This window comes from Parasteatoda tepidariorum, chromosome 9, assembly GCF_043381705.1.
Source record: "Parasteatoda tepidariorum isolate YZ-2023 chromosome 9, CAS_Ptep_4.0, whole genome shotgun sequence".
Taxonomy (NCBI): domain Eukaryota; kingdom Metazoa; phylum Arthropoda; class Arachnida; order Araneae; family Theridiidae; genus Parasteatoda; species Parasteatoda tepidariorum.
In genome coordinates, this window is record NC_092212.1 from 64328730 (window position 1) to 64351108 (window position 22379).

The 22379-nt window shown below is 32.4% G+C and overlaps 1 protein-coding gene across 1 annotated transcript; it reads left to right on the top strand.

Annotated features, from left to right (window-relative positions):
* Nucleotides 1-6831: 6831 nt before the first annotated feature.
* LOC107450749 (uncharacterized) lies at nt 6832-20798 on the top strand. Its single transcript, XM_071185841.1, has 5 exons — nt 6832-7824; nt 10741-10784; nt 12432-12542; nt 14147-14462; nt 18969-20798. The coding sequence occupies exons 1-5, from the start codon at nt 7207-7209 to the stop codon at nt 20583-20585; spliced, it is 2706 nt and encodes a 901-aa protein (XP_071041942.1). The 5' UTR covers nt 6832-7206; the 3' UTR covers nt 20586-20798.
* Nucleotides 20799-22379: the final 1581 nt, after the last annotated feature.

The following is a 22379-nucleotide window of genomic DNA, read 5'->3' on the forward strand; positions in this document are numbered from 1 at the left end:
TCATAAAAAGCTAATAACATATTATTTAAGTATGACTTTGCCAGACAATGAAATAAAAATAATGATTTTTTGAATCGAACATACATTTGAAAGCATTTAAAATATAAAGAACTAATTGCAAATGATTATAGGTATTAATTATTTTTGTCAAAGCGTCATAAGAGTTAAATAAAAAAAATAACTAGTTCCTTCAATAGAATTTAAAGAACAGCAAGAAAATAATTGGATATCAATATTTTATTTTAAATAGTTAAAAAAATACATTATCATTCTGTTCTATATTACATTACGGCTTGAACTAAGAAATATATTTTCATTGTCAATCTTTGTTTAAAGAAAATCATCTTATCCATTTGAAAGAACAATCTGGCTTGATATGCAAAATATTTTCTAAGTCATTACTTTATAATCTGTAAATTTTAATAAGGAAAAAGAAATAAAATGTAATTTGCGAAGTTAGGAAATACATTTAATTTTTAAAAATACATCATGTCTTTTTTATGTTACATTCTGACATGAATTATAAAATATGTTATCAGTGTTATCAGCGATAATAATTTATTTCAACCAATGCATACAATTAAAATTTTAGTGAGTTAACATAACATGATGAAAGTATTTAAATTAAAATAACAAATTTTTGTCTTGTTATTTGTCCCTTTATCTTATTTTTAAAAAAAAGTATTGCGAAATTCCATATAAGAACATACTGTCTACCAGTTGTTTGAAACATTGATAGCTCTCGACAGCTACTTGTAATTTTATATTAAAAAAATTAATTGATATTCACAAAAAGAATGATTCCCTTTTTATTTCTCGAAATCAAAATTAAATACATATAATGATAATAATAAATAGCCACACCTTTTATAATCCTATAACAATTATTTAATAATTGGACCTATTATTAATAATAGAACCTATAATAACCTAATTAATATTTTCTTCAATAATAAATGTACAGTAATAAATATAAAGCTTCCTAAATAAATATTAATATCCAAACAATTTTTCCTATGTAATAAAATAATAAGAAATATATTCTTCGGCTTATAAATTTTATTTAATAACGGAATTTCTAAAAGATAATTTTAGTTTTGATCCAAAAAATTATTTTTTGCATGAAATGTATTAAATATATAATTAAATCATTTAATATATATAATTAAATTCGCTTGAAATTATTACAAAAAATTATTTTAAAATGAAAGCGATTAAAGCGAAAATTAAAGCGATCTGTTTGCAAACATTGGCGTGAAAGAAATGCGCCAAATCCGATGCACGCGCTTTATTAGAAAAGGAGTAAAAATATCAGAATATTTGTATCGATATGAAATTTAATTGTAATGAAAATGCCTATCAATGTTAACTACATTATAATCTATTAATTTAAATAAAAATATATAAAAATAATTGATATTTTGCTAGTTAAAAACCAATTAATTTCATTCCATAACTTGACGTGCTAACATATAAATCGAAAATAAATGTTTATAATTGAATATAAAAGAATAAAAATCTTTCTTGCTAAATTTAAAAGGTCCTCCTTTAATGAATTTTTCGTTGCATCCAAATGCACAGCAGTATACCAGCATTTTTTTTAAATTTCATAGTTAAAAACACAGCTCATCAATTCACCTCCATAGGAAAAGAATGGGGAGAGGGTTTACTGGAGGGAAAATCGTCCAGAGGAATCACGTGACGATGTTCTTTGCAACGAGGGATGGGGGACTGGTTCTCTCTACCTAAATTACTCCTCTAAGGTCTAGACCCTATAATATGNCACCTAACACGCTCAAAATGTTTCCCCCACAGAGTTACAGAGGCTATAGGGTTATCTTTTTGTGGGTACGATCTGGCGCGTTTGCTAATAAGCCATGAATATTTTATCCTAGATCATTTGCAGCAATGTCAGCCACAAGTGCGACCGGAAGTAATAATTTCTTTTTCCGAAGTTCCCAGAGAGGAGGTAGAATGCTAGTGCACAACGAATATACCTATAGTTTTAAGAGACAAAACAACGGAGTAGAATTTTGGCGTTGCAGACATTCCAAGCCTCATTGCTCTGCACGCCTTCGAACCAAAAATAATAAAATAATTTCAGGATCAGGGCCTCATAATCATGAAAATGATGCAAAGGCGATCAAGGAATGGATATTTATTACAAAGGGCATGGAACGAGAAGCTGTTTATAAAAATGCCGTTCCTGTCAAGAGAATGTGCGAGTAAGTCTTTATTTGATTATGTCTCTATAATGAATTTAAAGTTCATGTTAAATTAACTACATTTGTTCCCAAACGAGGAATGTATTTAAATTTTGTTAACTATTAAATTTAATAAAAATTAAATATTTTTAAGAACTATGCGTAGAACATTAAATTAGCTGAATAATTCATAGTCAGAAATTCAGCGGAAAAGAAAATATTTTTAATGAGTTCGTCGAATGGCTGGATTATTGTATATTAAGATGAAGTCTTAATAGTCTTAGGCGATTAATATGCTAATGAAAATAGCGGTACGAGACTTCAATATCAATAATGGTAATCAGCTAAAGTAGGAATTCACTATGAATGTGGTCACATAAATGAAAAATCAAAATAATATATAAAATAATGTAGCAATATCTATCATTAAAATTTATTCATGTAATTTTATATGAAGCATGATGTACAATATTGTTATTTAAATACTATCCATTAGAAATTAAAAGTCGCACAAAAAGCTATCAAGCTAAACAAGGTTTAATAATCTATTTTGATAATTTCAAAAATGTTTCTTTTTTTATTTTTATTACTTATATATACATNCCCCCCCCACGAAACGGGGGTGTTATTTACACCAGTGGCTCATGATTAATTGCACTATGTAGGGGTGCACAATCTGCTGCCATGCCCGCAGCAGTGCTAGAACATAATTAAAATAACTGTAATTTTTTTCAGGGATGGGGGGGGATATAATTTAAATAAACTTTGAATATAATTACTGTAACATAGTGAGATATTTTCTCGTATTATTAAGATGAATTTCATTGAAAATGTGGCAAGTTTATACAACGTTCCAATTTAGTACTTTTCTTTCCATCGCAAGAATTAATTTCTTATTAATTAAAATCAAAATAATTTAAGTTAATATAATTAAAATAAAATGCGCGATCATAAATTCCCGAATGTACCTTCCTTATTGTTTTTGTTCCACATTATAATTTTAAAAATTTAAGTTAAGTCTAAAGGCCTGTTTAGACGATCCAATTTCTTGGGCAGAGATTGATTGATATTGATGGAAATTTGTTTTGCTTTGAGCTTGGATCGGGTAAACAGTCATCCAAAAACTTGGTCCAACTTCTTGTACGATAGTAGAGCATGTTCTACTTTCCATCCAAGTTTTTTCTCCCTTAATCAATCAGCTTCTTAAGTTTTGTGATGTCACCAATCAGACATCAGATTGTGACATTTTGTTGTTTGTTTTCATATATTTCAGTGAAAATAAGTAAAGGCCTGTTTACACGGTCCAATTTCTTGAATCCGAGAAATTGGACGGATTTTTCTGCCCAAGAAATTGGATGATTCGTTGACACTATCCAAGTTCTTGAGTGTCACTGATTCGTTGAAAAAAAACTTGCGCATGCGCATTGTTCATATTCAACATTATAAAATAATACTTACATAAGTTTAAAATTACTAAATAAATTCAAATAAAATCATAATAACGCAAATAAACCGCAACAGATCAATTTATTTGGACTAAAATATATGAAAACCGACAACAAAATGGCATAATTTGCTTCCTGCTTGTTGACGTCACAAAACCTAAGACGCTGATTGGTTAAGGGAGAAAAAACTTGGATGGAAAGTAGAACATGCTCTTGGTCCAAGAACTTGGACCAAGTTCTTGGATGATTGTTTACACGATCCAAGCTCAAAGCAAAACAAGTTTCCATCAGTATCAATCAATCTCTGTCCAAGAAATTGGATCGTCTAAACAGGTCTTTAATCTGTTACGATCTATTTGTGTTATTATGATTTTATTTGAATTTAGTCATGTAAGTATGATTTTATAATGTTGAACATGAACAATGCGCAAGTTTTTCTTCTGACCAATCAGTGGCATTCAAGAACTTGGATAGTGTCGACGAATCATCCAATTTCTTGGACAGAGAAATTCTACCAATTTCTCCGATTCAAGACCTTGGACCGTATAAACAGGCCTTAAGATAGAGCACATTTATAAACCTTGCAGGGGACGCACCTAAGTCTATGTATGTCACTAGAAAAGAGTTCCAAGAATGTGCTACATGTTGACTAAATAAGTGACTGAGTTAAGTGCTACATGTTGACTAAATAAGTGACTCCTGCCTGGATTTACTATTCAAAGCAATGATATTGATAGCAAGAAAGTTTTTTCCCTCTTGCCTTCATATGATGAATTAATTCATCATATGAAGGCAAGAAGGAAAAAACTTTCTTAAGTTACAATGAAATTGCTGGAACCCCTTGGAGCTGGAGCTCCAAGGGGTTCCAGCAATTTCATTGTATCCTACAGTTAGTTTTTCCAAAGGCATGCCACATTGCCCATTAGTATAGACGGTGTAGAAAAATTATTCTTGGATTTAAAATAGATTTATAATGATTTAAGATCAAATATGAAGAAGGATTTATTAAATTTAATTCTTTTCTTAGGAATGAACAAATAACTCAACTGTTAATTAAATTAAATTTAATTTAAAGTCAGAAAAACAACTCCAGCAGAAAACAAGAACCATAATGGCTAATAGTAGAAATTAGCAACTTAGTGTTTATTATCGTGTATTTTACTACATTTATCATATATTTTTACAACTTTTTTCAATAAAGCCGCTTTTTTAGCGTTCCTTCTCGCTCCCGTGAAAATGACGGGGTGAGGTTTCGCCCTCTATTTCTCGCTCCCGTGATATTTCCTGGCTGTAGTGTTCAGTAGTAACACGCCAATAAGAATAAAACTAATTAATTTCTTTTTCCCAGAAAACATTTTATTTCTCATTTTGCACACCAGATGGCAGTTTCAGGATATTTTTAAGGCAATTGTAGATACTTAGTTTATTTAAACTAAATGTCAGCACTAATCAATTTTCAGAGATAAAAAATAGGCACTTTTATGACCGTTTTCTTGAAAGGTAACCGATCGTTAAGGGGTTAATCTCATCCTTGGCTTTATTTAATTTTGGCACATTTGAATATTTTTTTTTTTTTACATTAACTTAAGCTTAAACTTAAAGCTAAAAGTTATGTTCTAAAAAGTGAATAATTGTTTTAGCTAATTAGAATATTTCTTTTTTAGAACATCTCTATGTGCTGCAACTAAATCAGAAATTTCAGCAAAATTTCCAAGCTTCGAGAACATTAGACACTCACTTCAGAACGAAAGAAATAAGGTAATAAATTACTTTTCTCAAGTTTAGTTTTCAAAGCATCAAGAGTAAAAAAAAAAAAAAAAATCCGCANAAAAAAAAAAAAAAAAAAAAAAAAAAAAAAAAAAAAAAAAACTCTGTAACAGCCCGTTGTGGGCCAGAGGGCAATGGTGGATAAGGCTACACAATTCTTTAACCATCGGCATGATTGTGGCAATGTAGTCAGCACTGTGCACAGGCCGCTTTTACTTTCCTGACAAGCTGGTACCCGTCAATCTGAAGCTGGGTGGGCTTCAAATCTCCACTGAGAAACAAGCACCAGTTTTTCGTAATAGCAGTTTCAATATTAATTAAAATTAATATAAATGAAGCCAAACAAAGTAAATGAAGCACAAATGATGGGCACAGTTGCAGAACGAACCCCAGCTCTTAACAATGCCTTAAACACTGAACCCAGTGCCTTAAGCACTGAAACATCGCAGCCCATCAAATGTCAAATCATAAGATAATTGGTTTGATTGAAAAATTGCTTACTGTATAGTGCACAAAATTCCGAAAGGAAAGAAATCTGTTTACGAAAATATAAACATGTAACCTTATATTAATTTAAGAAGGTAAATTAAAAATTGTTTACTAAAGTATAATCATTTATCCGTTTCATCTTATTTTAATATAAGAAGATAGATTAAAAGTTGTTTATAAACGTGTAATTATGTATTCGTATTGTCTTATTTTAATATAAGTAAATAAACTAAAAGTTGTTTATAAAAGTGCAATTATACATATGCACTGTTATTCCATACGCATGAAATAGTATAATACAGGTAGTGTTTTCCAACACATTGACGTCCCGCAGTGGACTGATCGTTAAGACACGGTTCCCATCAGATCACCGAAGTCAAGCATCCCTGGCTGCGGTCAGTTTGCGGGCGGGTGACCACTTGGATCAGTCTGCGTAGGGACCGAAGGTGTGCGGTATTGGTCCTCGTTAAACTGTGCTACCGTAAAGTGCTCGACTTCGCGTGCAGGTCGTCGGGCTACCGAAGCGGGGGTGTCATCCCCTCTGCAGAGGATCAAAATGGTGATGGCATGTCTTCGGATCATCCTCCGGGATGTTTCCCAAACCGTCGCCAATAGCCCATTGTGCAGCTCTAGGGCGACGTAAATGAACAACAACAACAACCAACACATTGACTTAGTTAATTATGCTGAATGTCGAGATCATGAATAAGATATTAGTTTATTCCAACGCAACTCCTCTCTTTTTTTAACTAATCATTCTAATCTAAAAGGGTTTCGGGTGACGTGAGGCATTTAATGACTATTTTAAGATACGTGTTTTTGCGAACAGTTGAATCAAATGTAAGACAATTACTTGGCGAAAGATATTCGAAAAACACAGTAGAAAATTTACCGGCTTTTTCTTCTGGCTCCACTAAAATCGGCAACCCTACTCTGTTGATCGATATTTCCCGCATCTTTCGTTCCTCCGTATACATCGTCTGGCGCGTCACAAATACGATACCACGGAACAGATTTCCGCATCGATTGTTATGAGAAATTTGTTCTATTGATGATATAGAATGCACGAGAGATGTTCGATTGCACATTCTATTAATAATGATAGCTGCTTTAAATTAAAATGGAAATCGGCGGGTAAAAAGGAAAACAAGCTTAACTAAGATTCTGATTGTTCTAAATTATACCACACGCGTTCTTATGGAAAGTAGTAAGTTTGACATTCCTTTTAATTGAACTCTCATTTCAGTTGCGGTTTTAAGTACGATACGGCAAATAGTTTCTGTCACTTAGCTGCGACTAACATGGCCAAACAGATTCGTACTTTAGAAGAAAAAATTCAAATCATTGAAGAAGTTGAAAAGAACCCATCTGAGAAAAGAGTTCACATTGCTGAACGCTTGAATTTACGGCCTTCAACATTGAATTCGATTATTTCAAAAAAAGACGAAATTAGGAAGCAGGCTCACAAATGCGGCGCTTTTGCCAAAAGTCGAAAGACAGGTCGTGAATCTACGTACAAAGATCTGGAGACTCATCTGTACGACTGGTATTGTCAAGCTCGTGGATTGCAAATTAAAATCGATGGAACAATTCTTCGGCAAAAAGCCCTGGAAATCGCTTCTTTAAAAGGTGTTGAAAATTTCACTGCTTCGAACGGATGGATTTCACGTTTTAAAGAGCGGCATGGGTTGAAATTCAAAAAATCCCGTGGTGATGGTCCAAATTTGGAAAAAGTCGGCAAACAAGTTAAAAGTAACACTCCATGTGCTGAATTTGAAAAGGAATGGTCTTCAAAATCACGATCTGTCAATGTTTCAATTAATGAATCAGTTTTAAACAAAAATGATGACTCTGGGAAAAATTTGGAAGGATTCTCTGCATCAAATAATTGGATTGACAGTTGGATTGGATACGAAACAAGATAATTTTACATACGTAAGTGTTTTTTATCCCTTTTAAAAAATATACACTTAAGTTTAAGAATTTTAAAAAAAGTAGGTTCGTTTTATAAAAGTTGAAAATTTTAATTTAATTTTGTCCATTTATTGATGGTTTATGCTTTTTTTTTAAAAAAAAGAACTTTAATGTCAGCAATTTAATGAAATTAATATTTTCAACAATATTCAGTTGAAGTTTAACGTCATATTATCAATTTCAGTCAATTTATGACAGAGAAAAAATAATTAAAATATGAACTAATTAATTATATTAGAATAATCTATCAATTTAGTGCGATTATTAAATGAATTTTAATCGATTAGCGATTCATTGTATTTTTTCTATTTATCCATTTTTATTGATAATCAATCTATAATACTTTGGTTAATCAAGAAATGAAACGAAGCTCTAAAATTGCAAATGATAATTTTATTTCTTTAACAGCTTCTATTGATTCAAAATTTAATTGATTACTTAATTCCTTTTTCCAGTTTTTGTAACTAAAATATAAAAAAAATTATTTTTCAACCGTCGTTTAACCCAATGTTCAACTCCGTAGCCTAGTAATTTTGAGCCTGATTCAGTAGACAGGGGCATTTCTGGATCAAGTATTGTGAGAAATTTGCCTTTGTGGAGGATTTTGTTGATGGAACTAACCTGCATTTGTGTTACATTGGGTGGAAAACCACAAAAAACTCCCTAGATTCAATTAGTCTGACGGCAAGGGGACTCTAATCCATGGTCCATGATCCACACCACTGACAATATTTTATGTCAGCACTGTGGTCATCGTGAGCCGGGTGCGGAATTCGTCTCGACCAGCCATCCCTGGGATTTGAACTCGGGTCTACATTGGTAGACGAGCGCTGCTCATAATAAAAATTTTATTTTACAACTGTCGTTGAACAGGCGACCCAAATTTGAGTTTACGACTACCAGTGTTTAACTCCGTAGCCTTGTAATTTTGAACATAATCCAAAAGACAAGGGAACTCCTGGAACAGTAACGCCAGAGGTTTTGATTTGCTGTGGGAGCATGGAGTACTAAGTCACCCCGACAGATTTAACATGCACCAATCACCATTTTAATACACGGGGATACTTTTGTAGGCTGGATTAGTACTCTCGTTCTCTCAAACACAAGTCCAACCCCCTACCAACCAGGCTGTCCCGCCCTATAATAGAAATCTGATAAACTTACTGTATAGAGGGCCGGGATAGCCTGGTTGGTAGGGCTCTAGGCCCATGTCCAAGAGTTCGTGGATCGATCCCAGGCCCATTGAAGACTCCCCTTGCAGTAAATGGTGACTGATGCATGTTAAATCTGTCGAGTCACACAATCCTCCATGATCTTTCTCGTCATCTTCGTTTTATTAGCTCGTGCTTCATTTAATGTCGAAGGTAAACCGAAAGAAATAGATAAAATTAAAAAAAAAAAACAATAAGTAAAGTGATCATATGCTACCAGATTCAAATCATAATATTTGTATCGCATTTTTTTAAAAATATAAATGTCTCGAGATGAAAACCATTTGAAGTTCGAACTGTTATGCAATATAAGGTTATCGTTAGAGATTGATTTCAAAGTAAATTTGTTTTTTCAAGTTGAGTTGATAATTTTTCAAATCTAAGTAATGATTCATTTTGTTGCAATTAACATATTATCAAAAGGTGTTAATAATTAGGCATTTTATAAACAAAATGATTTTTTTTCTTTTTTGAAAATTTTTTGAATTATAAAGAGAAAAAAAGCAAGATGAATGTGTTGCCACCACAGGGGTTAGCGAGCAAGCCCTCCTTAGAACACACAACCCTCCTATTCTTTTGAAAATTGCCTATTCGGCGACATTTTCTGCTGGCATAGTTTAGTGCGTAGTGGAAAATGGTAAGCAAGCATAATGAAAAAGTCATCTTTAAACTTATAAGAATTTTTATTAAGCAAGAAAAATTATAACTAAACTTAGACATCACATAACGAGAAAACAGTCCTCGAGAGTATTCTACTCTCTATAACATGAGGTAACTTAAGTCACTCCATACCGTCATGAAAATCATCAAATCTAATCTTGATTTGTCTTACATATGTACAAGCACATTTAACATCGAATCAAAAAAGAACAACATTTACATAATGAGGGTAGAAAACGTAATACACCTCAAATTAAGTTATAAATTTTGTCTTTTAAATATTTTTAAATGTTCGAACTCCCTCTTTCAGTGGTTTTTCGAACTTGTGATTTCGACTCGCCGTTCTTCTTACTCGAATCTTGTTCTTTGAAATTCGTAGTCTTACATTTTCTAGCCAGGACAAAAAATTATCTAAATCAATACCTTATTCCAACTTTTTACAAATTTTTATGAGCCTAGGTAACTTGACATTAGAGTAAGTTTTTAATATTTAATAGTTAGACCACAAACGCTTCTCTTTTTCTAATAACTGTGGCTTTTCTCAATACTGACGTTTTGCGCCATTTTCAGAATTAGCATACAGATGGCGCTGGCTACAGATGGGCTGAACTTGATCTTACAGTCATGAGTAATTGTTGCAACTCACAACAGTTCCGAAAACAGCTTATTATTAGTATAAAAATATTATTTTAAGCGTCAATACAGAACCATTGAAAAACAACCTTGAAGTGCGTAAGTGGAATTTCATCTTTCTTCCCCATCTGTTCTGTTATTGTCACGATTGCGGCGCCACCTGTCAGACTACCTGGGTGGGTTCTCGGAGCAAGAAAGAAGTGACCTAGCTGGTTCTCGCGTCTGCGCACTTTTTTTTTAAGATAATTGAAATCATAGCGCCATTTTTCTCAGTTGTCGTTTTTGAAGTTTATTACTTGAAGCAGATTGAAGATTTCTTTGTTATACAACGTGAATAAAGAATAATACAACGTGAAGAAAAGTCGTATGATGGAAAAAGAAGAACAGAAACAAGTTTTCAAGTAAGTATCAATATTATAATAGCTTACTTAAGACTGTTCTATGTTAAAAAAACAAATTTTTTAATAAGAAAAAGACAGTTTGTCTTAGACTCTAAGCAAAATTATAATTTAAAAATATATACACCATCTAACCGCAAAGAATTATCTGAGCTTTAGAACAGACAAATAGCTTAAATATTTAAAAAAGAAATAATTTTTTAAAACTTGCTAATTAAGCAGTAATTTTTCAACTTGAAGAAAATTCATAAAAAGTGTTTTTTTGACGATTTTTAAGCCAATGAAAATAAAACATAGTTTAAGTGATTTATATTTGAGGCAAAGCTATAATTTTAAACTACATGTACCATCTTGTTGTAAAGAATTGTCTCTAGGCTTTAGAGCGGACAAATAACTGAAAGATATATAAGATATCAAACTATTTTGATAAAATCGCCAACTTGGCGAGATTTTTTTGCTTTGATGAAAATCGAAAGCAATGAGCATTTTTATGAGCCCAGATAATTTAATGTTGGAGTAACTTTTACAAATATTAAAATATTAGGTCTGAAACGCTTAAAACTCGTCATTTTGACATTTTCGCCATTTTTAGAATTATCATAGAGGGTGCTTCTTAAAGACAAACTAAACTTGGCTTAACAGTCATAAACAACTGTTGTAAGCACACAGCAGTTATGAAAATTGCAATTATTTGCGCAAAAAAAGAGCTATTATTTCATGGGACGAAAAAGCCTTAAATGGTATTTTTAGAGAAAGCGGGAAACTCATTTTTTTAAAATATTTTATTTTATTATTTTATTTATTCATTTTTTATAAACATTCATTTTGTTCAGAGTTTAAAAAAATAAATAAAAAATAGTAGTAAAAAAAAAGTGACGAAAATGTATATATTTTGAAGACTTTTCACTTGCGAACTAACCGAAAAGTACCCCTTAAATATTTATTAAAAGAAACTTTGCAGATAACAATATGTGCTGTAAATTATATATATACATAATGCTGCATAAAATTTTATTGAATTTTTCCTATATAATAGAGCGGCAAATTCTATGAAGTTTTAAAAAAAATTTGCTTATCTTTTAGAACAGTGGTTACCAACTGGCGGCCCGCGGGCCACATCCGGCCCACAAAGCCCTTCTTTGTGGCCCTCGAGCTAAAATATATTTTATAATATAAATATATTTTCATACTTACATTATAAATATATATTTGCGGACAATTTTCGTAAAAAATCTTTATGGGTTTAAAATACTTTTCTTTCGTTAAAAAAAAGCCTAATTTCTTCATTTCTGCGAAATTTAACATACCAACGGTGTAAAAAAATTAATTTCTCAGGTAAAAATTTACTTTGTATTTTGATTTGTAATTCAATTCTTTTGTTTTGTACAACTTGATAAAAATCTGACAGTGATATTTAATGTTCCTAAAAACATAAAAAGAGTCCTATATAAAATTTTAATAAAGTTGCGGCCCCTCGTTTGCCTGGTGTTTTTAATTGCGGCCCCCAGCCTCGTGTAAGTTGGAAACCCCTGTTTTAGAAATTCTTTGAACTGTTATTATCTTTGAATATTATATTTGTATGTAATATTTATACAAATAAAATAGGCATGATAAATGTTATTACAATGTATTTTGATGTTTGATTTTTAGGAAAATCTCTAAGAGGAAAAAGGTAACGTGGCATAAATGCCACGTCTGCCAAGCGACTTCAGCTAAATTTAAGGACAGAAGATTCTTTAGATTTCCTAGTGACATTGAACGGTTAGTTATTTTACGTTTGTTAGCATGATAGAGACTTTTTCTTTGTATGTACAGCAGGTTAATTTCATTACCATCGCCTGTAGGTTTTATTTAAGTTTTATTTTATAAACCGCGTTGAATAGTCGACCAGTTCTGAGTTTACGACTATGAATGTTCAATTCCATAGCCTTGTAATTTTGAACCAAACTCAGAAGATAAGGGAACTCCCTGATCAAGCATTAGAAAAACTATTCTTTGGAGAAGATTCATTGATGATACTAAACCGAATTTGTATTAAATGGGGAGGAAAACCACGAAAACCTACCACTGTTAGCCCGACGGCAAAGGGTTGGGGCGAGCTGGGAGTAGAATTCGCATCAACTAGTCAATGCCGGGATTCGAATCTGGATCAGCTCATTAAAAGGCAAACGTTTCCTTTCCCCTGAGCCACCGCTGCTCGTTGCCTTTATTTATTTTTCTTTTAAATATTTTTTTATAACCGTCGTTGAACGGCCGACTCCATTTTGGGTCTGCGACTACTAATGTTCAACTCCTTAGCCTTGTAATTTTGAACCAATCCAGAAGACAAGGAAACTCCTGGATCAGTATCTTCAGAGGTATGATTTGTTATGGGAACATGGAGGACTTTTTGACTCAACAGATTTAACGTGCATCAGTCACTATTTACTACACGAAGAGTCTTCGGACGGCTGGGATCGAACTCACAACCGCTGTATAATATATATATATACAGTCAAATCCCGCTATGGTGAACCTTCAAGGGACCGAAATTTCGGTTCACTCGCAGGCAATTTCACTAATGGTTCCCAAACTCCTCCCTTTTATTACATTATATTCATATAAATGACTGAAAAATATTATGCAGTAGCAAAAAATAGTGTTATTTTTCATCACTTTTCGTCCTGCGTACAAATAAAAATTAGCAATCTTTAGCTGATGAGCAATCCTCAACATCAGATATGGAAACACTTCCCGACTCTCAGATAATTTTTTTTGAATTTCTGNTTGTATTACATGGGGAGGAAAACCTACCACGGTTAGCCCGATGGCAAAGGGTTGGAGTGAGCTGGGAGTCAATGCCGGGATTCGAATCTGGATCACCTCATTAAAAGGCAAACGCTTCCTCTCCCCTGAGCCACTGCTGCTCGTCGCATTTATTTATTTTTCTTTTAAATATTTTTTTATAACCGTCGTTGAACGACGGCCGACCCCATTTTGGGTCTGTGACTGCTAATGTTCAACGCTGTAGCCTTGTAGTTTTGAACCAATCCAGAAGACAAGGAAACTCCTGGATCAGTATCCTCAGAGGTATGATTTGTTATGGAAACATGGAGGACTTTGTGTGACTCGACAGATTTAGCGTGCATCAGTCACTATTTACTACACGAAGAGTCTTTGGCCGGTGGGTATCGAACTCACAACCGCTATATAATGTATATATATAATTTGTGCTCGTATTTTTATCACAGTTGTTTATAGCTTCGAACAGCTGCCTGGCTATATTATTTAAGCACAAAGATTTCCTTTGTATAATTTTATAAGTTTTTTTAATATTTTGACACGCGTTATTTATCAATTATTTGTTCTATTTAATTCTTTTTCAGATGCAAAGAGTGGATCGAAATTTTAAAGATGACACAGTTACAATCAGTACCTCTGGAAAGTCTCCATAAGCGGTACAGAATATGCTCCATACACTTCAATGACACAGCATATGCTACATCCAAGAGAAAATACTTGAAACAAAATGCTATCCCCATACAGACTGTTGATTTGCATAGCATAAAAATATTAAACGTCGCCCAGATGTCAGAAAAACTTAGAATTAAATTTCAAGCTGCTCTCAGTAGTGCTCCATCGGGAGACGCAGACGGAATTTCATCTAATAATCTTTCAAATTCAACTGAGACCTTACAATTGGTAAGAGTATCCGTTTCGATATTAACGTGTTGAATGCCATGCTAATTTAACGTGTCTTGCCCGTCTGGCCACAACGGTAAATAACTACAAACTAAATTTGCAAATATTAGGCAGATTTTACTACCACTTGAAAATATTTATTCGCTGTCCGGTGCAAGTTGGCATCTTGTGTATAAATAAAACTATTTTTGTGTGTTCTATATTGTATTAATTTCTTCAAACCATTTTAGTAACGATAATAATATTAAAAAAGTAAAAATTTACTCGAATTAGGTGTTTCTAATAATATTGGCTTCGCCGGTCACCGGTGACCTCCGTGACGCTCGGTCGCCGGTAACGCCAATGGCATTCAACGTGTTAACTCATCTCATGTGTCTTTAAAAAAAAAAACATGTCTTTATTGAGTAGATTCCTTTTTCGAACTCTGTAACAAACAGTTTAGAACACGTTTGACGCTTCTGGTTAAAGATTTGGGGTCACTGGTTCGATTTTCTATTCGACTACGCTACTCGCGTATGCAAAATGAAACTGAGAACGTCATAATAACTTTTAATCGAATAATTGAATTTTCACGTACTATGATGCAATTTTTATGATTCATGAGGCTAACATTTATTATGCTAATTGATTTATGCAGACTTTGTTTTAAGGAAGGAAATCAGACACAAAAACTCTATGGAATAAACCTGTTTTTTTCCCCCTACACCTGATTTGGATTTTAGATTAATCTGGAAAATATACTCCCAAAAGTTTAGACAGAAAAGCGTTCGGGAATATTGAATCAAAAGTTTTATTTAAGATGAATAATTTAGAAAAGATTCAGTTACGATGTTTTATTTTGCGTATTGTTTATGTTATGGGAATTGCTTGTTCTTGCACAAATAGTATGCAATGAAAATTATTTATAAGGGAATCTGATTACAAAATGGCTTCCATCCATTCTTTTTCTCCCTGTCTCAATATACAATGATTTTTAAGTAAGAAGTTTCTTTAAAATAAACGAAATAAAATAAATCCCTCATAATGCCTCAAATTTTGATTGGGTGACGACTTTATATTTTACATGCATCGAAATATATAATGCCGAATAGAATAAATATCCATCACCAGTATATTTGTGAAAATTAAATGAAAAGGATTAAAACGTATTTAATATTCCCCTCCCTTTGTGATCAGTTGAGATTGTTTTTCGAAAACTTCGCCGTCATATGAAATAATGTTTTTTTTTCTCTAATAACATGCTATTTCCATAATTGCTGTGAATTTAAAATAATTACTCATGACTGTTAGGATAAGTTTAGCCTATCTAAAGCTAGAACTGTGCATGTTTATTTTGAAAATGAGGCAAAACGTCAATATGGGGAAAGTTTTGTGAAAATAAAAATCGTTTATGGTCTAATTTTTTAATATTTAAAAACTTACTCCAATGCTGCATTACTTGGGCTATTGTTGGTCATCTTTGCCAGCAATAAAGTTGCATTGTTCTTGAAAAGAGAAGGTAAATACAATGAAAGACAAAAACAATTAGCTGTAACTATTTTCGCAAAAAAAAAATTGAAACATTGCCGTTTTAATTTTTAATGACATCACCTTAGGGTTACCAAAATTTTGTTTACCGCTATGTATGGTTAATTTTTTCTTACATTTATTGGTTTATTTTCAAATCGAAAAATATTAGGCGGTCTCTGTTTGTAAACTACTACTAAACTTACTTAAACATATTAACTTTTGGCACCTATTGTGAAAGTTTTTGTGTGTTTTCATTGATAGCATTTAATTACTGAACAAATCGAATTCGAAGTTAGCATCTGAAACACAAAGAATTGCTCAGTAATTAACTGACATTTTATTTAATTCTAAAATAACTGTAATATACTTTTCATAAGCTTGATTCCATACCTTAAAAATTTTAATTTATAATTGGGTACTTACATCGAATAGTTGAATGTTAATGAGTAAAAAACAACAACATCAAAATAAAAGTGAGTCACAACAAGATTTTGATCTACTTTAATTGGGCTGAAAATTTAAACTGTATGCGTATGATTTAATCTACTGTCTGACTAATGGCCAATAAGAATATTTATACATCGACTTCTCTGATGGACTAATCTGAATCTGCACATCTACTGCTATTTGGCGGGTCTAAATCTATATATCTGCTGCTGGTTAACCAGTCTGAAAAAGGTCTAAATCTATGCATCTGCTGCTATTATACCATTCTACATATATACATCTGCTGTTCGACCAGTCTGATTTCATTTTTTATTTGTTTAGTTATAATTATTCTTTTTTATAACGATTTTCATGTTTATGTACATGTAATTTTTTTTTGTCTGTTTTTATCTTTATATTTTTCACTTCGCTGACAAAAAGGGACATTACAAAGGCAATTTTAGTTTTTTCATTTATTTTTTTTTTTTGTTCGGTGTTTTTTTTTATTTAGTGTCTTTTGTGCACATAAACAACGCCAGCCTTTTTAAGTAACTTGATGGTGTACACACTATACGTCTCCTTTCACTAGTTGTTTTTTTTCTTCCGTTTCTCTCTGCTAGATGTTTATCTCCGTCTTTAGATCTTCCTTTCATCTCGAAGTTTCTTTGAACTAGATGTTTATTCCAACTATTTCTTTTTTTCCACTGGATGTTTTTTTTCTCTCCATCAGATGTTTCTTATCTATGTTTAATACTTATGTCTATACATAAACATGTAGCAGTTTGAGAACATTTAAAATGTGTCGATTAAAAAGAATAAGGCCGAATTATTATGTAGCTACTATATTACGTATGCTAGAATAAGGTAATAAAATACTTTGATGATGTAGGTAAGAAAATACGTAAATCTTTTATGAAACTGAATTTTATAATTTAAAAGTCAGGTATAAGCGCTACCTGAAATGCTAAAAAAAAGCTGGATATTGATTACCTAGAATATAAATTTTGAAGTTGTGGCAAAGTTTTGGGTAATTTTGTCGTAAATTGTTTCAAACAGCTACATGTTTTTGTGAAGACATGAGTATCAACATTGATGTTAAATCAGCCTTTTCAGATCAACTTTTTTCCATTCTCCTTTTCATTAAGCTTTTTCATTCTCCTTTCCATCCTCCTCTCCATCCTCCTTCCTCTTCTCTCATCTTGATACAACATTCTCAAAAATTTAAACGTTTGAAAAATCTCTTAATCTTCCTTAGTTCATTCGAAAAATATTTCTGACTTATACTGCACTCATGTTTACGCGTAATAAGTGTTTTAGATGTTTGTTTTATATATTTGTTCGAAATATCGTATTTTTTAGTAGAAATCGAACAACTGTAAACCGATCGTCTTTTTAATTTGTCAAACTACCATATTTTGCTTGTATTTCACGTATGCAAATTGATTTAAGAATTCACGCTTGTTTTATAAGAAAACAAAGAAATATCTTACACATTTTTTTGTAAGAAGTATTTTATTCAACCTTATTATCGTATTTAAAAAAATTTAATAATTGCATTTATCATTTTAGATTCTAAAAAAATGCTGTTATTTCTTTGAAGAATAATTTTTATAAATAAATATTCATTCATTAAAAGCACCGGTTGATATATTTTGTGTTTAAATTCATGGCGTCTTTATTTCAATGTTTGTAAGCAAGGTGTCCAAAATGACAAATGATTGGAATAAAAAAAATAGAAAAGAACGAAATTTACTGTTTGATGCGTGTTGCTCAGAAAACTAGGTATTATATTCTCATCGAATTTTAAAATTAGATACAAAATTCAACAGCGGATAGCGCTGCTAACTAAAACAAATTCTCTGTTATTTACAGAATGTGAAATCTTTTCAACTTTAATATTTGTATTGCCGTCAGTTAATTTTGTTCTCAGACTGCACGACATTGTTGCTGTAAATGAGCGTTATTTTTTTAAAAAAAACATTGTTTTACATTTTTTCATAGTAAACTGCGCCATCTGTTCTCGGATTTAGAAACTAGTTTTGAAATTTGATGAGAAGAAATTTTATCGTTTTCTAAACAGAGCTCAGTAAATTTTAAATTGATTTTTTCAAATCGTCTGACTCATACGAAACTTTCGTATTTATATATTTAATAATTACAAATTATAATTATATATTCGTATAATTATAAATTTATTTTTTTTTCAATATTTTATGTCTGACGCAATATAGCCTGATCTTACTTTTACAGCTTTACACCCGACATACAATACAATCAAAAGTTATTCTGCTATTGCTCGCTTTTTAACTGCTTCGTTAACTTTATTTATAGCAATCGCCTAATTTTTTTTAACTGTGCATTACATAAAGATACAAAAACATATGATATGCAAAATGATATGATACACATGATACGCAAAAGCATGCCACGAAAACGCAGTACCAGATTATGCTCAGTTTTCGTGACACATAAACGAACAAATAAGAGATTCTCTTGTTTTAAATCCAATTTATTTCACTTTAACGTATTACTTGCTGTTCTTCACTAATTTATTTTCATTCTTATTTTCAGTATAAAGAAGGGATGAATAGTACATCAGAACAGAAGAATGATGATCAAAATTCCACTGGAAATGAAGAGGCTATTATTCCAGATGTGGAAATGCAGTGTTCTGAGAGTACAGAGATGGAAACACAAAATATCGCTTCGACAAATTTCTCGGACAATTCGGACATCGTCATAAAACAAGAAATCATCGAAACAGAACTAGAACCTAGCACATTCGATGATTCATCATTTCATTCGTCGTTCGCCGATGGTCCTTCCGAAACTCATATAGATGGACAGAGGCCAAGCACATCTTATGCGACACATTCGGAATCCTCATACTCTAATACAGATATACTTCCAGATGGACAACCTTATGGTGTTGGAGAAGATTCAACGCCGTCTCAAGGTTTGGGAACTGTGAAAGTTGAAACTGCTGTTTCTTTCAATTCTAGCGGCGTTTCTGATAAAAATGATCCATCTTCCTCAATTTTAAATGCCTCCGAAAGCTCTAAGAGGGATAAATCTATGCAACCTAGTGTTTCTCATTCAGTTATAAATGTTACTCGTTCGGAAAATTTACCAATTATTGAACATGGAGTTTCGTCTCATACAGGGTCCTCTTCTTTGCCTCAAGGTTTAAATAACTCTGGCCATGGACGTGCATTCAATAATGAGTCAACCCAACCTGAAGTTCCGTCTTATTCAAGCCAGTCATTCCGACCTAGAGACAACTTTGACGTATTTGGGGAATTTATCGCTTCAAAATTACGAAATCTGGATCCGAAATCCAGGGATTTCGTCCAGAATACTTTTGCAGACCTCATATCTAAAGCTGAATTAGGGATGTTTTCAAACAAAGACTATAGAAGTATTTCTGCTACTCAATCTCAGGACAGATCCCAATTTCCCAAGGGATCTGAAAATGCCCAAGCTTCATCAGGAAAAGAGAACATCCAACCTGTAATACCTTCTCATATGAAAAGTCCACACTTACCTTCAGATTTTAGCATTCTTTCTCATGAAAGCTCATCGTTAGATAGGATTAATCAACCTTCTCATATAAAGAAGTCATCATTCCCACCTTTAATCAATAACACAATAACCGAACCTATCCAATCAACAGTTACGTCTAATGTAGAAAGCCTGTGGCCTCCAGGTTTAAGCCGTTCTTTTTCTGAAATCACACCAACGTTTAATCCAACCCAAAATAGAATCTCATCGCATGCAGTGCTGCCACCTGTACCTCCAGTTTTAAATGCTGCAAACTCGTGGTGCAATATGCCGATACAGCCTAAAGTTCCGTTTCACCAGCGATCCAGGGATGAATTTGACATTTATGGAGATTTCGTCGCTTCGAAATTGCGAAAACTAGATCCAAGATCGTGTGTCTTCGTTCAAACAGCTTTTGCAGATATCATATTTAAAGCTGAGTTGGGAAGATTTGTAAGAGAAGGCAACAAATCGAACGATTTTCTTCAAAATATGCATGCTACAAATGCTGTTGGTTCACAAAAAAATATAGTATCTAATTTGTCCAGCTATGAAGGACAGCGCCGATTCTGCTCTACGTCCTCAGAATTGTGTGATGATCAAGTTCCTCTCGAAATGATACCCAATATGCATTCTATTCGAAAATAACTCATGATCACGTAAGTAATAATTTACGTCAGCCAAATAATGCCAATAATAACGCCAAATTCCTGATTAAACAGTTTGTAAATAGTTCCTAGCCTATTTCATATCGTCCTAGCTTAAATTCGTTCAGCAGGTAATCATGTTCAGTTTTTAATTGTAAATATCTAGGCTGTCATTTATTTTGTATTAAGATGCATTAAAAATATGTTTTAAAAATGTTGAGTCTTTTTAATGCTTGTTTGCTTACTATTTTTATGTTTAGGCTTATTGTTATTATTTTTTTTTTCCATAAATAACTTCCTTGGGTATTTCTCAGTGTAAGCATGGCAGAGATTTAAAAAAACTTAAAGCTTCGACAACGATTAAGTTTAATTCACTGTAAAAATTTTAGAGTAAATTTGTAATTCTGTTTGGTGGCAGGGAATCAAATCAACATAAATGATTGCTAAAGTTTATTATACCTTAAAAGATTTTTTGTTCAACCAAAAGAACCAATTCTGCAAACTCATGATGGCAACTTAATCTATCTAACAAAAAAATAAAAAAAATTTTAATTGTTAGGAAAAAAAAATAATAGCATAAAATTTTAAGTAGATCTGTCACTTTATAATATTTTAAACAAATGGCAGTAATAGATAAGTAATGTTACCTTGTAAATGATTTTTAGAAAAAGGAATTTAGATTTTTGATGCATGACCAAACAAATAAAATACAAACCTCGCTATTATTTTACCCCGAAATTGGATAAAATTAAATACTCTGATTTTTTTCTTTTCTTAATATGTCCCACAGTGGACTCATTTAGAAACCTGGACGATTCTTAAGATTAACTTGTCCCACTGTGGACTCATTTAGAAACCTGGACGATTCTTAAGATTAGCATGTCCCACTGTGGACTCATTTAGAAACCTGGACGATTATTAAGATTAACACGTCCCACTGTGGACTTATTTAGAAACCTGGTCGATTCTTAATATTAACATGTCCCACTGTGGAATCATATACCCGAATAGAATAGGAACCTGGGACGATTTAAGTTTATCTACCTTCGAAAAATTGATCATGAATATTTCTTCTACAATGGTAATAAAGGATTCAACATAGTTGCTGAGACACGGTTCCCAGTAGAACTTCAAAGTCAAACACCACTGGCTGTGGTCAATGTGTGATGGAACGAATATTGCAGTGGTCATTTTTTTAAGTATTAATATTCATTGATATTTATTTGCAGTCTTATGTGCTTAACGTTGCACATCTAGATTTTAAAAAGAGCTAAAATATAATAGGAAAAATGAAAATTAGATTACAGGCTCAAAAATGGCACGAGTACTTCAGTGCACGAGCTTGTGACTTTTTATGATCTAATCACAATTCGGAACTCCTTAATCTCTCTCTTTCTGAAAAGATTCTAATGTTTTAAAGTATTTTTTATAAAATTCAAACCATTCTTTAGTTCAATCATAGGATTTGGCTATTTATCTTTGTATTTTTTTCTGGAATATCCTCTACAACTTTTTCTAGATGAAAGTGTACTTGGTAGATACTTTGCTTACGTCACAACTAGAGCTGCGCAATGGGTTATTGGTGACGGTCTGAAAAACATGCTGAGGATGATCCGAAGACCTGCCATCATAATTTTTGCGAGGTTAGTTCCTCGGTTTGGACATGTGAAGAAAGGGGAAGGAAATTTACTCCAGATCCCTGTACTCATGGGTACTGCTCAGCAATCGACCATAGGATTTCCGACTCCACAGATTTTATGACATTGTATATCGCTTGTACTCGGTGGATCTTAGC